Below are 13,315 nucleotides of genomic sequence, written 5' to 3' on the forward strand. Positions count from 1 at the left end.
TCAATATTTGTTTGTTTGGTTTGTGCTAACCTGTGCCCTCGTCTATCATTTTGGTTTATTTCGATGCAGCTCTTTCGCTTTCTATTCTTCTGTTTCTCGCTTGTTTGCGAGTTTTCTATGTCTCTTTTCGATGGATATAGTGCTTATGTGGTGTAAGTGGAATGTGTGTCTTTTTTTTGTTTAAGAAAACGAAACAACTGCCTTCCTACTTAAAATGCTATCGTTCCTATCCCTCCTTAATGTCGTGGTTAAAAAAAAACCTCCCTGCTACTTACTGCCTACGCTTATTTACTAAGTTTTGTTTTGGTTTGCAAACCTTTGCTATCAGTTCGCTCTGTTGTCCGAAATGTTTTATCGTACGCTTTTTACTCTTTATTTGCATCATCCAGTTATGTTTTACTTTTGTTTTTGCTTTTGAGAGGAATCTTTCATCGATTTTGTGTTCTGTACTTCATGAGTTGGTAACAGCAAAACAAAGAAAAACGATACAGACTTACGAACAGAAATTTATTTGGTTGTTTTCTTCTTCTTCTTTTCCCTTCTTGTTTACCCTTGCCATCATACGAATCAACAACAAAACCAAAAAACTCGAAAACAAAACATATATTTAACGTACATTTTTAAAAACAAACAACATTCGTGCGTGCGCGGTACTGGTGTGTAAAACCGAAACTGCGCCACTAAACTGTATCCATCTGTGTGTGTGTGTGTGTGTGGGACTCTTTGGAAACGATCAAAAACTTTATATTTTTTCGCAATTCGAAACCGATTCGAAACACAACACAACCGTAACACTTTATCAAACAAAACGAACAAACCAATACAGGAAAAGAAACTTTTGTGTGAGTAAATCATATAAACCGGTTGTACTTTTTCGTCCTTTTCACTCCACACTTCTGGTTTCGTATAAAGCTTTAGTTGTGTGTAGCTTAGTTCGTGGCACATTTTATTAAAACAAACAATCTCAATTTAGCGTCTTTTGATAGAAAAATCGAGACCATTTTTATCCATTTATGTTTGAATTCGTCCCATAGTTCTAGAAAATTTGAATTTTTTGTAAAAAAAGGAAAAAACCCGAGACGTTATCAAAATATCTGCCTGCAGGATAATTAATTTACAGAGAGTAGTTTTTTAAGACAATTGTAAAAATTGCATAGAAAAGCCACGAGCTAAGTTACTGTACTAAAGTTGATTTACTTTTTCTTATAAAACTGTACATTTTGCTCTGCAGAATCGTTCTATTTTTTACATCCATGATACAATTTTCCCTATTTTACACCTGTTTTACGCCACAGAAAAAAAGGTTTTGGTTCAATTCCAAATGGCAGGTGCAAAAATGAACCACTTTATTATAGCACAACACGAACATACACTGCTGCTACAACACACACCGCTTTCTGAAGCGCTTGAGGACTTTTTGATATGCTTTGTAACATACGTTGTCATTTTGTTTCGAAGCGAATGTATGGAACCGGAGCTACGGAACTGCAAGAAGGGCGCTAGTACACTAACTACACACTTTTACCTGTAAAATTCCCCAAACTGTGCAAATAGAGATACATGTTGTTGCATGCCAATTATTGTACCGACTTGGAGTCGATCGTCGATAAAGTGTTATAATATGACAGACACTGTAAAATAGAAAAATTCGCATAAAGTCGTATATAATTTTGCACAAGCAATTAGACTGTGCCTGGCCTTCCAAGCCCAGGTTTAAAATGGCGCAAAGGCGCTCCCTTTAAATGTGGTACATTGTGTAAAAACAAACAACAACCATTCACACACACACTAGTTGATCTCCCGTGTATGTCTGTATGAAGTAGTAGAAACCAAAATTCCAACCAAAAAAAAAAGACTAAAAACACCTGATGTACAACTGATGTAAAAACAAATGCCCCGAATGCTTTCCAGGACCGCGTCTCTTGCATCAAGAAGTTCCGATGAGTCGAAGGGCAGGCGCGTGTTCGGATCGTTGCTGCGACGGCACACTAGCTTCGGAGCGCCGGACGCCGTCCGAGGCGTTACCGGTGCGGCCGGTTCGACTTCCACTCTCACTACTAGCGCTAACAATAACAGCAGCACGGTGCCACCCAGTCCGCAAGATCATAACGAATCGTAAAATGCGTGCGGCGGTTGGTTTCGGTTACGGTTTAATAGAAACCAGACGGAACAGAACAGCAAACAATCTCCTAGAAACGAGATCTGACGGGGAAGTGGGTGGGGGTGGAATGTCCATACACTTCCCTTTCATGTGTTTTGTGAGGATGATTGTGACCAAAAACCATCAAAGTTACTGTCTCACACTATGGCGCAATGAGAAAATCACAACCACCACCATTACTACCACCAGTCTAGGAACTCACTACTGCAAGCATTACTCAAGTACTAAAATGCCACTATTTACTCCTTTTTGCACCCACCACCACCACCACCACCTTACTATGTAACTTTCATCCTCCACTGTGCGATTGTCTGATAGGTTAAAAAGACGAAGAACCAAAATCGCCATCAATATTGTAAAGGTAAACCCATATCTCGTACTGCAAACGCACCATTAACCATTATAAGCCGGTCACCAAAAGCACTCTTCAAGTCACTCTTCGCTCTAAGCTCTAATCTGTATCGGCGCTGTGGAACACGGTTACCGAGTGGTAAGGAATAAGACCAAGCAACATGTAGATCCAAGCTAGTGTAATCTTTACTCGGGAACATATCTGGAACAGGAAAAACTAAAGAGTCGTAATTTCCAATTGGTGCTTGCTGTGGGATTGCTCTAACTATAACTGTCTAGCATCAACCATCGCCAACTAGCAGTAAGCAACTATGGTGGAGAAGCGATGTAATCTTTTTTTAGCGAATGTACCCAAATCCCCAAGGAATGGCATAATACGACTAACAAAGCAAGTGGATCAATCATAATACACACACACGCAATAGAATATGTAGAGTGTTAGGTGGACGCATTTTACAGAAGGAGGTGCTGAAGGGAAAAGTGAACGCACGATCATTAAACCCATTTCAGTTTTAGTTTATAAGCTTTTGAGGGCGACGTCCTTCTGATAGTCAGCACACACGGTGTGAGGGTCCATCGATCGTGGTAGTATTAGGCTTAAGCATTGAACGTTTTCTTCGGACCATATTACAACGCATTTTCGGGGAGTGGGATCGGTTTATGTTTTTTTTAATGCTAACTGTATGTGTGCTTTAATTCGGGATCATATCGCGTGTCATGTGTGCGTGCGTCCGTCTCTTATGTGTTTTGCAATCGTCACTTACTAATTTTACGCATTTGGATTCAGTGCGGATTAATACCAAATCATATAATAACATCACGGCTATATTTAGGACAGGAACAGGAAAGGAGGAGAACAGAAAACAATGACAACATAATAACCAAAACGATGAAAGAGCGGGCACATACTGAAACGCTAGCAAAAACGAGAACAAAATAAATGATGATACAAACGAAAAGTTAATCAAGTGATGTGCACATGAGGCACACTTTGGCCAATGTTGGGAACCAATGTGTGGCTAAGAAGCAGACGCGACACCTCTCACTCTCATAGCTGGCATTTTGCGTCCATCTCCTTTCTTTTACTTCATTCGTCCGACATTCGACTACTATTCATTAACACTCCGGTTCTCCATCTATCTGTGTCTGTGGTTTTGTTCTGTTGGACGACGTCTCTCACTGTCTGGATTGCTCCTAAGGTACTACCAATATCAAACGTTTCATTCTTTCAATTTCCGCTCCCAGTTAAATCAAAGCATCACCACCGACATTAACACACCGCCACCATAGCTCCTTTACCTCGCATACCCCTACTATCGCTCCCTGTCCTGTAGAACCGTCTCTTTTTTCTCTCTGTCTGAGCTCCTTTGTCCTGTACGCTCCGATGTTTGTGTTGCATGTTATTCAACATTTGTTTTTCTCACACTGAAATGAATTCGCAAAGTTTGGTTTGTTTTGCATGTACTTTTAATATAACACTCTCTCTCTCTCTCTCTGTGTGTGTATACACTTTTCACTCACTCAATCTATTGAAGCAGTTACTCGTTTGACTCGTCTGAGGTCGTCTCGTGTTGTGTTTCAGATGGCTTATGGCTTTATTTTGTTTTGCTGCGTGCTTTCATGCTACACTTCAACTAGTCTTGTATGCATTTTTTTAAGTTGTTGATCTATAAATGAATAAGTAAATATTTCGGACTTGTCCTGGCATTTAGTAAACATCAACTCAGAACGGACAGAGCCGCCGGGTACACAACGGTAGTTAGAATTCCACCTTGTATCTTGAGATCCCCAGAAGAACAAAACCAAACACCCCGGCAGAAATTGTTGGTAGTTTAATTTCTTTAAATTCTTGCCCAGCGCCATGCAGTAGTTAGCTTAGCGGGGCCAGCCATGCCTTTCAGCTATAAAACTCTGTGTCCACACTCTTTCCCCTGGGGTGCTCTCTTTTGCCTTTGAATCGGTTTTCCGTTTGTGTGACTCCTGCAAGGTTGCTCTTCCAATATCTCCCAATAGTTTTCTACTATAATGCTGTGCATATTCGTTTATGTTCTGTTCAACCGCCATTATTCTCAACCTCTTACCTCCCTGCTCACCGGCTCCTTTTCAGAACTGTGGACGGCAAAGATAAAGGTAAGAAAAAGAAGGGTCTTTTCTAGAGTTTCGCTCACCGTTAGAGTGTGGTGTAAGGACGGTTGGGAGAATGTGTGCGCATACTGCTACTACTACGACAACTACCACTACTGCAACTTCAACCAACCAACCGATATGAGGGGGCGATAATGTGCGAGGATCGTGAGGATCGTGAGGAGCGATGTTGAGGAAGGACGAGATGATGAGACGATGTGTGCTGGGAATGCCGGAAGCGCTGGGATAGCCAGGATCAAGCAACAGCACCGTTAAGCGGAACCCGTACAAATGTGATCGATATGCAATAGTTAGTAACCGACTGGCGCACACATCTCCTGCTACCGCCATTACTGTTTACTACTACAGCTCAAACGGCGTCAAACAGTATCGCAAATCAAGTATGCAAGCGAAACAACTACCGGTCAACGTGTAGACGTGTGTTACGTGCATGCGGTCTTGGTAAGGCTTTTAGAAAGACAGTTAAACGAACTATCGTAGCATCACTACTATTCCCCAACACACATACACACACACACGTACGATTCTATGCTATATCGCATCCTAGCAATACGAAACACAGCCTCTTGCTCTCTCTCTCTTTCACACCCACTCCTCATCATGCTCGATCATCAAACAAACGCTCTATATCATAAGAAGTTAGATAAAACTTTCGCAAAAAGTTGACAAACGAAGATGAAGATATTCTCCTGCGTGCACTCCGAGAGCGGTATTTTCAGTACGATCGCACTCGTTGGAAAGAGGACAAAACCAGCTGTTATACACTCGTGTGTATGAGCTTGTATTAATGCTTATGGCTAAAACGGACCTAGATAAGTTTATATGTACCGTGTAAAAGCGTGTGATCGGCTTTATCGACTTGTGTGTAATGGGGAAAGAGCTCTATATACTCTCTGGTGTAAAGTACTGTTGTATTAAGACGAATACTATAAACGTCGATCGGATCGAACCGATCTCGTTCACATCATATAATTGTTTGCAACGTATATTAAAGCGCTGGTATGATAATTATTTTTATGCTGCAAACACGCCGCACCTCTTGGTTTTTCGCTTAAAAGTAGAGTATAAGAAATTGCTTCCCGAGCAATTCCTCACTCCTAGCTCAGTCAAACATTGAAAAAGAAACCCCCGGCGTAAAATACGCGTTCAGAAGATAGAAAAAACGTTAAATTCCGTGTTGAAAGGAGAGAAACTAAGCAATTACAATCGGTGGTCCCACCGATGATTTGTGTGATGGCTAATCGAAACACCAGATCGTTACATCCCCGCGGTGGTGTGTTCCTGGTCGTGGGTGGCCGATGAACGACAAACACACGCAATACAACACAATGCTACAACGGTTTAACAGTTCACACCAATTGCTCCCCATGTTTTTCCCTCCCCAACAGCAGAGACACATATATGCCATATATATAGACATTTAGAGTATGTATATTTATTAAATTATTTTGTAAGAAAACATGGCTTATTTTTTATACGACGATACGAGGGTATTTGTAGACCCGTTTTTTCTTTTAATATTTACAAACAACACAGCCAGACAGCAGCAGCAGACAGTGGGAAGCAAAACTATCCTAAAAGAGAGGAAAGAAAAGGATAGGGCGGCATGTGCTGAAGTAGGGAGGAAAGGAGAGGCGCGAGACAGATTAACCAGTAAGAAAAGGTACAATCGCGATAAGAAAGGAAGAGAGACAGAAAACAGAGCAGAAACGATATTACGCTAGAGCAGCTAATAGCAGTATGAAAATGTTGTTAAGGAAGGGATGAGGTATATAAACGAAAGAAAGAAAAACCCGCAAAAGGAAAACAAATCAATCAATAGAGGTAGTGTGCGTTAAATGAAACAGAAGCAGAGCATATAGTGCGAGCGTGACCTCGGGCAAGTCGTCGTTCATCGTAAATAAATAGATGTACAAGAAATAGGGCTAATCGCTTAAAGATTTGTAGCAAGCCAACTGGAAGCAATTTGAAGATAACAGCAGCAAGGGCGCAAGCAGAGAAGAAGCAGAACAGATCCTGTTGATAGAAGCTCGATTTCCTTCGAACATTCGCTAAGTACAACACCATATTTGATATAAGGCAACACACAACAAACACGACGACACGTACCAATAGAGAGAGAGAGGGTTAACAGCAGCGATTTTAAGCTAATTGTAACGCACGTCCCATTTTTTGCTTGGAGCACCCCCCACCCGAACGAACCTTTTTTGATCATTTACGATAATATTACGATGCATTACGATTGATGCAACAGTGAACAAACACAGACATGCAGGAATTTTACCTTGATTAGATAGACAATGTAAGTAGAGCTTTTTTGACAGCAACAGCTTCACTAGTCGAAGTTTTGTATTAAACTGTTCAGCACACACACAGACAACGAAATGTTAGTACGCTCACAGTCAGTCTCGCGAATTGCGCGGGCTTTCCTTCTCGGTGGCAGGGTTTTCGATGGCCGCAGTGTCCCGTCTATATAGAGGCGTATTGGCCGATTTTCCTTGCGAAATTCTTGCAATACGGTTGAAAGGAGCTGATCGGATGAGGACAGGACTTCCGGCACACCCCGAAAACCAGAACAGCAAAAGAGTGGTCAAATGATGCTTTCTTGCCGCAGGAAAGTATAGTTTCTCATTTTAGACCGTGTCTCTCTCGGTTTGTGCTGGGGGAGGAGTGTTGTTGGAACGGTAGACTTTTACAATTACTACTCGTAGGAACGGGGCCTGATAAAATCATTCAACGTTTTTTAAACTCCATAGCAAACACTAGCGAAACCAGTAAAGTTCTTTAAAAAAAACCCGCTAAAGCGAATCATCAGATCAAACTGTGTCTAGAGCGATAGAAAACGAAATGCTTGGATATATAGGTCAGGCGCGCAGGATTTTAGACGGTGCGAGGGCGATAAAGAGCCCGGATCAGATCGGGTGAGACTGAGATTTTGAGGTAGTGTGGTTACAGAATCTTTGGAAAACGGGATTTGGACAGCGTTTGCCCCCAAAACGGTTTAGATATGAACAACAGCAATCACAACTGTCCCCGCGCTTGTCTTGTTCCCTCTCTTTGTCCTCCCGATTTTCTTTTTCGTACATACATCTTGTCTCTGTTAGTGAGACATGCTTATTCAATTAGTCACGCGGTCTCTGAATAAAGAGTTATAAACTTACCAAATAAGCATCAGATATTGTTGTGATGATGGATCACACACACGCACACACTTTCGGGAGGTTTGTTTCTGTGTGGGGATCGATGGTGTGTGTCTCTCTATCCATTGCAAAAATTGAAAAAAAAAGCAAATAACGTTCCAATCGGTTCCGTTTGGTGTGGAGAACTTAGAAAGAGGGAAAACAAAAGCAAACGATAGCAGCAGCAGCAGCACGCGGAATTCGAAATATTCCAACTTGAGTACTCTAATTGTGTGTTTGATTTACATCTTCGATAATGAAAACACACACGTAGACAAAGAACGGGGATATATTATGCTTAAGAAACATGTTTTTATGTAGTTTCTTCATTTGTGTAACACATTCGAAATTCGATTTCAGGACATTTGGAATCGGAAAGGTCCTCGTAGTTGAAGAGATCAAGAGACCTCTTCCAAGGAGCATTGAGTGCATTGTCCACGGGGCTCTAAAGGCTCAGAGTGGACTATTTAAAAATTGGTTTGGGCCTTTTAATGAATTATTTAATTTAGCAAAGGTATCCTTCCGACAACCAACAAAACCAACCAACTAGAGCTAATGATCAAAATTGTTCTCGAAAACGATTGCACGGCGATTGCATGCTACTTCTACTTGGTATTCGACCTTTCCTGGCCCTTATCTTGAAGAGTTCTGCCAATTCACCTTGTTCCTTGTCTGTTACATCCGAATAGTAACTAAACATATAGAGCTAAACATTCCTCTGTAGAGAAGAAATGCATCGGAGCTAAGCGGTGTCGGTTTCTGTAAATCCCCCCTTGTGTTCGATAAAATGTGTTCCCCCCATACATATACACATAGATATGCAGCGACTGTAAAATTTCACCACCCGAGCACCACAGCTATGAACCCCTTTATCATCACGCCCAGTCTTGTGGTACGGTCGTGTCCGACAACATCCGGCAACGGTTTGAGTTCCGGAAATGGCTGCCTACATAGTGATACCGGTGATCGTACTAACGATTATGGCCATCTATTTTATGGTGGTGAGTGAACTAAAAACACGTTAGTGTTGTGCATTACTTACTCCCGAAGAAATCGTGTGAGACACATTCCCATTCGTCATAGTGTCACATTGAGTCACTGTTATGTTTGAACTGTGCGCCGTTCGTTTAGGCTGCATCAGCACAATCAGTATCTTATCGGGTGGCTTAGCTTACCCATTTGGATAACAACAAAAATCGCTTCTCGTGGTTAAAAAATGGTTCGTTTTTCAAAATTTTCAGTACATGTATGATAGACGATTAAAAACCATGCGTGCGTCTGCCGCACCGGGTAAGTGTAGTGCATCGCTTCGTTCGGATTTTTAACGCTCCGATCAGTCGCTTGTAATATCGAAATTGTGTTTCATCGGCTTTCCCAGCTACAACCACATCCACCTGCACCAACGTACGACAGGAAGGGATAGTGTACACCATTTCCAATGCACCTTCCGCCGGGGGGAATGGCCCTGCTGCTCGTCCCGGTTCGGACCTGAACAGTGCGACACACATTCGAATCGAGCCGGATGGACGTGGCGGTGCTGGTGTACCGCCGCCACAGTACGGTTTCACGAGCCAGAACTTAATTGTCGTCACCACTATTCCACGGGGTAGGTCGCCAGCTTCTGCTGCATGGGAAGGTGGTTTTATACAGCTTTGGACTTGTCTTACAGATTTGCCGCCTTCCTACGATCAAGTGATCAGGACAACAAGGGATGATGACGCGCCAAACCGCGTTACTGCTCCACCGTGAACACGTAGCGAAAGCTTCCTACTTCCCATCTCAAATCTGTACATTGCTATGTTTAGATCAAAATATCGCACACGTATGCGTAGGTAGTTCTCGCGTAAGAAATAAATTATTTCTCGTTTTCATTTTATTTTTCTTACAACTGTTTCAACAAAAACAAAAACGTGATTGTACATAAAGTGTGTCCGCCTTCCCTATGGGGATTTGCCGTTCAGAATCTGCTGTAACGTAGGGCCGTAGCGTCCGTACGGGTCGTCCGGTAGAAAGAAACAGTCTTTTACCCACGAGTAGCCAATGACGCGAGTTTCGATAATTCGTCGCCAGGCTAAAAAAAGGCCGGAAAAAGCGTAAATAGAATTGCATGACAACTGGATCGTTCGCTTACCTGGCGAAATCTCAAGAAGGTCACGGAAGTTGTCGTTCGATATGATGACTCCATCAAACTGTTCCGCTACGGACAATATTAGCCTGTTGATTGGAAAAGATCACCATGATGAGATGAGGAAAGCTGCTGGGCAAAAATATGCCGTTACGAACCGATCGTCATACGAAGAGGAAAACTGTCCGGGAAGACTCTTGCACGGCGCTAGAGTTATATCGCCATCACGGTTCAGTTTTTCCAGCAACACGTAATCCGTACTTTGATGCTTCTTCAACCTGAAACCGGTAGGGGAGATCGTAAAAATAAAATAAGCGCATTGAGCATAGTACGGTGATGCAATCGACAGTACGCGACACGCACCTAAACTGAGGCACGACGGCGGTCACCTCGTGGCCGAGCTTTTTAAAGTACCTTATACACAAGTCCAAACCCTTGACGGAGAACATTTTTCCGTTCAGATGGCTGTAAGAGAAGGAAAGTCATCTGTGTTAGACACACACCCACCATACAATGGCTTCGGAGCACCTTCGACTTACCCAAACGCGACATTGTTCCCATCGATGATTACCATCCGCTTCTTCCCTTGAGCAGCCTGCTGAACGTTTTGATTAGCCGCTGGCACGGGCTGTCCGACCGCTTTGTCCCATCGATTTTTGGCTTTTGGCTTTTGATTGCCACCATTCCGTGTGGGCTGTGGTTTGAGCACATCAAAACCAAGCGGAATGCAGTTCTGCGAGGGAAAGGCAGGAGTTGATGTCTGGACGTTGGAAAACATTGGCTCCGTGTCGGAGTAATCACTGAGATCGATAACTTCCGCCACTTCCGTGGCGACAGGAGGCACAGCGGAAGCTGAAGATTTAGACTCCGTCTCTTTTGGCACGTTGGTCGTCTTATTCGAGCTGCTGCTGGTGGCACTACTACTGGCTACAGGATCCGTAGACGACCCCACAACGGGTTTTGCTTCGATTTGCATCTCCTTCATGCTATCGTTCACCGTCCGATCAATAGTGCTGTCTAGCACTATTATTACGCTTTCCTCGGGATTAGTGGCCGGACGGCGATCCGCGCTTGATGCCGGGCCAGAGTCAATCTCATGGTAAACTTCGTACAGCGGAATTTCTGCTTCCTTTATGCCGGGGTTTCGATCAAGGTAGAATAAAGGCGCTGGAGTTTGGCCGTTACCGTTGGCAACATTTTCCTCGTCTGAATCTTCGATCAGTATCGTATCGGTAGCTGATTTATGAACTGAAAAAAGATAGTTCCAAACGAAAGAATCCCAATTCATTAAGTTTGGCATGGGCTTCAGCTCCAGCTTGTCTTACGTTTCTTCTGTTCCGTAGAGCTATTCGCTTTACTTCCTTTCGGTTGGTGATTGTTGTTGGTGGTGTTGATGGCTGATGCTGAACTGGCCTGTTGTGGGTTTCCTTGCTGTTTTTCCCGCAGTTGTTTCCGAGTCCTCATTGGACTTCCGTTCATCTGGATGGGGAAAGCAAACAATGTTTATCAACTCAATCACACACACCCCTTGGTCCCTTGGACCCTTGGTCTTACCTTTTTGAACTGTTCGGCCAATTCTTTGCGAGATTTCTTTTTGGTGCCGGTGGATCTCTTTAGTTTGATCGCGTTTGCTTTCATCTTTGTAATGCTCCGTGTTTTTTGGGCTGCGGAGGCCTTCTTTGCCGACTTATTGCGCGCCATCCTCTCGCCTAGAGGAAATATCGTTAGAACGAAAGTGTTGGTAGCAATCATTCGATGTTTTGGTTTGGAACGGAGTGATTAGGAGCGATGCTGTCCGATGGATGATGTTTTGAATCGGCAGATACAAACACAACGTCGTTCTTGACTGCGCATGTCCTTGCTGGCCCATCCAGCCAGCACTCTTCTCACAAAAGATTCGAGGCAAAATCAATGACATTAGTCACGGCAGCTTGCAGCAGCAGCCTTCAGGTGGGTCGCTTTAGTTATAGTTAGAATAGATTGTCCACGCGCTCGAAGGAATCCATCGAACTCCGGACACTCCATTAGAGGAGCGAGCGGAAGTGAACCATGGAAAACATATGGGAAAACATCAGCACAGCACTAGAACTGTCGCCCGAAGTATCGGACAGGTGGTTGGCCAAGCTTCGGTCGCAGTACGCACAACAAAGCCATCGTCATTACCACACAGAATCCGAGTTGATCCGTCGGAAGGTGCCACACTTAACGGGGGCTAGCATATGTCTGCAGCTGGCCACCCTCTTCCAGTATTACCACTTCGAGGCGGACAAGGATTGTGTTGCACGGAATTGTGAGGCCGTGAGTGAATTCTTCGCTGATGCAGGCCTGGACAATGTAAGTGGGCATCAGCAGCACCAGGGATCAGAACTGATCCACCAAGCTGAACCTGTTTTCTTTTCAACTCTAGAAAACACTGGAAACAAACGTTAAAAGATTGCTTGGGGACGTACAGATGGAAGCAGGCGATCTGTCCGAGGATGACGTTCATTACTTCCAAGATTTGGATTTGCTAGTACTGGGGTAAGCGTTGGTGGTGGAAGATCTTTATAATGCAAGCGAAAACGCATGATAATCGTGTTTTTCTTACTCCTTCACGATACCAGCACACCGCCGGAAGATTACAAACAGTACACCCAGCAGCTGCGCAACGAATGTCCGGCCGAGGATGTTAGTTCCTACGACAAAATGCGCCTAAAGGTAGAACAGTGTTCTTGGAACGAGGTTAAGCGCAAAGCAAACAATCTACTGTCGATTTTTGTTCTGTTTTTTTTTCCTCCCTAGTTGCTGCAAACGCTTTGTCGCATACCGAGCATCTACATGACGAAGGAATTTAGTGACCGTTTCGAAAGTGCCGCGCGTGCTAATATTGAGCAGGAAATCAAGGATTTGCAGTCGAAATAAAAACGATTCCGGAGCAATACTCACCCCCAAAATGCTCTAACCCCCTACGTAAGTATTACCGTTCTCGCCGTTGCGTGTTCGTGCGTGTTCGAGGAAACGACAGTTCCAGCACACCGTTTCAAAATCATTTGATGTTTAGCTCGAGATTGTGCGTCGGGTAGGATTATTAAAACAATTCAAAAACACACTTAGCGCTGCGATAGTATTAATGTTGCGGCAGCGGCTTGCAATAGCACAATCGCAATTGAAGAGAAATACCTTCTATTAATGTGTTTTGTATTGTATTGCAACAATAAAGAAGCGAAGTAAACAAATGGCCCACGCGCGCAAACTGTCATGCATTTGACTTTTCTCGTTTGTTGACAGCTGAGCGCTCAGCTGTCATGCTGTTTGCTGCTCCCCAGGTAACAATTTTGCTGCATTGCATGATAGATAATGGAAATTTTTGTAAAG

The 13,315-nt window shown here is 43.5% G+C and overlaps 4 protein-coding genes across 41 annotated transcripts in view; 3 read left to right on the forward strand and 1 right to left on the reverse strand.

Annotated features, from left to right (window-relative positions):
• The window catches only part of LOC118512073 (septin-7), a 29,055-nt gene extending 20,909 nt beyond the window's left edge, over nucleotides 1-8,146 (forward strand). For 29 of the 35 annotated variants that reach the window (XM_036055993.1, XM_036055991.1, XM_036055997.1 and 26 more), the window contains one exon: nucleotides 1,912-8,143. In XM_036055993.1, coding sequence (XP_035911886.1) covers nucleotides 1,912-2,119 — 208 coding nt within the window. In that variant the 3' untranslated portion in view covers nucleotides 2,120-8,143. Of the gene's footprint in view, nucleotides 1-826; nucleotides 1,846-1,911 lie in introns of those variants that run through there. The other 6 variants (XM_036055992.1, XM_036055995.1, XM_036055990.1 and 3 more) reach the window with 3 other exon arrangements.
• Nucleotides 8,147-8,560: 414 nt separating this feature from the next.
• Nucleotides 8,561-9,721, forward strand: LOC118512115. Its single transcript, XM_036056091.1, has 4 exons — nucleotides 8,561-8,837; nucleotides 9,078-9,126; nucleotides 9,215-9,442; nucleotides 9,506-9,721. Exons 1-4 carry the CDS (start codon nucleotides 8,775-8,777, stop codon nucleotides 9,583-9,585), a joined length of 420 nt encoding a protein of 139 aa, XP_035911984.1. The 5' UTR covers nucleotides 8,561-8,774; the 3' UTR covers nucleotides 9,586-9,721.
• Nucleotides 9,666-13,199, reverse strand: LOC118512084 (NEDD4-binding protein 1-like). 4 transcript variants are annotated; one of them, XM_036056047.1, is made up of 8 exons: nucleotides 12,922-13,199; nucleotides 11,516-11,670; nucleotides 11,287-11,440; nucleotides 10,501-11,209; nucleotides 10,325-10,426; nucleotides 10,120-10,239; nucleotides 9,968-10,050; nucleotides 9,666-9,907 (listed from the first exon to the last, which is right to left on the reverse strand). In XM_036056047.1, exons 2-8 carry the CDS (start codon nucleotides 11,660-11,662, stop codon nucleotides 9,777-9,779), a joined length of 1,446 nt encoding a protein of 481 aa, XP_035911940.1. In that variant the 5' UTR covers nucleotides 11,663-11,670; nucleotides 12,922-13,199; the 3' UTR covers nucleotides 9,666-9,776. The 4 variants fall into 4 exon arrangements, with proteins under 4 accessions (XP_035911940.1, XP_035911938.1, XP_035911939.1 ...); XM_036056045.1 differs by having other exon boundaries at nucleotides 11,287-11,446; XM_036056046.1 differs by having other exon boundaries at nucleotides 12,887-13,199.
• Nucleotides 11,670-13,193, forward strand: LOC118512109. The gene is made up of 4 exons (XM_036056083.1): nucleotides 11,670-12,295; nucleotides 12,369-12,481; nucleotides 12,565-12,658; nucleotides 12,743-13,193. Exons 1-4 carry the CDS (start codon nucleotides 12,011-12,013, stop codon nucleotides 12,860-12,862), a joined length of 612 nt encoding a protein of 203 aa, XP_035911976.1. The 5' UTR covers nucleotides 11,670-12,010; the 3' UTR covers nucleotides 12,863-13,193.
• Nucleotides 13,200-13,315: the final 116 nt, after the last annotated feature.

Source organism: Anopheles stephensi, chromosome 3 (assembly GCF_013141755.1).
Source record: "Anopheles stephensi strain Indian chromosome 3, UCI_ANSTEP_V1.0, whole genome shotgun sequence".
NCBI lineage: Eukaryota > Metazoa > Arthropoda > Insecta > Diptera > Culicidae > Anopheles > Anopheles stephensi.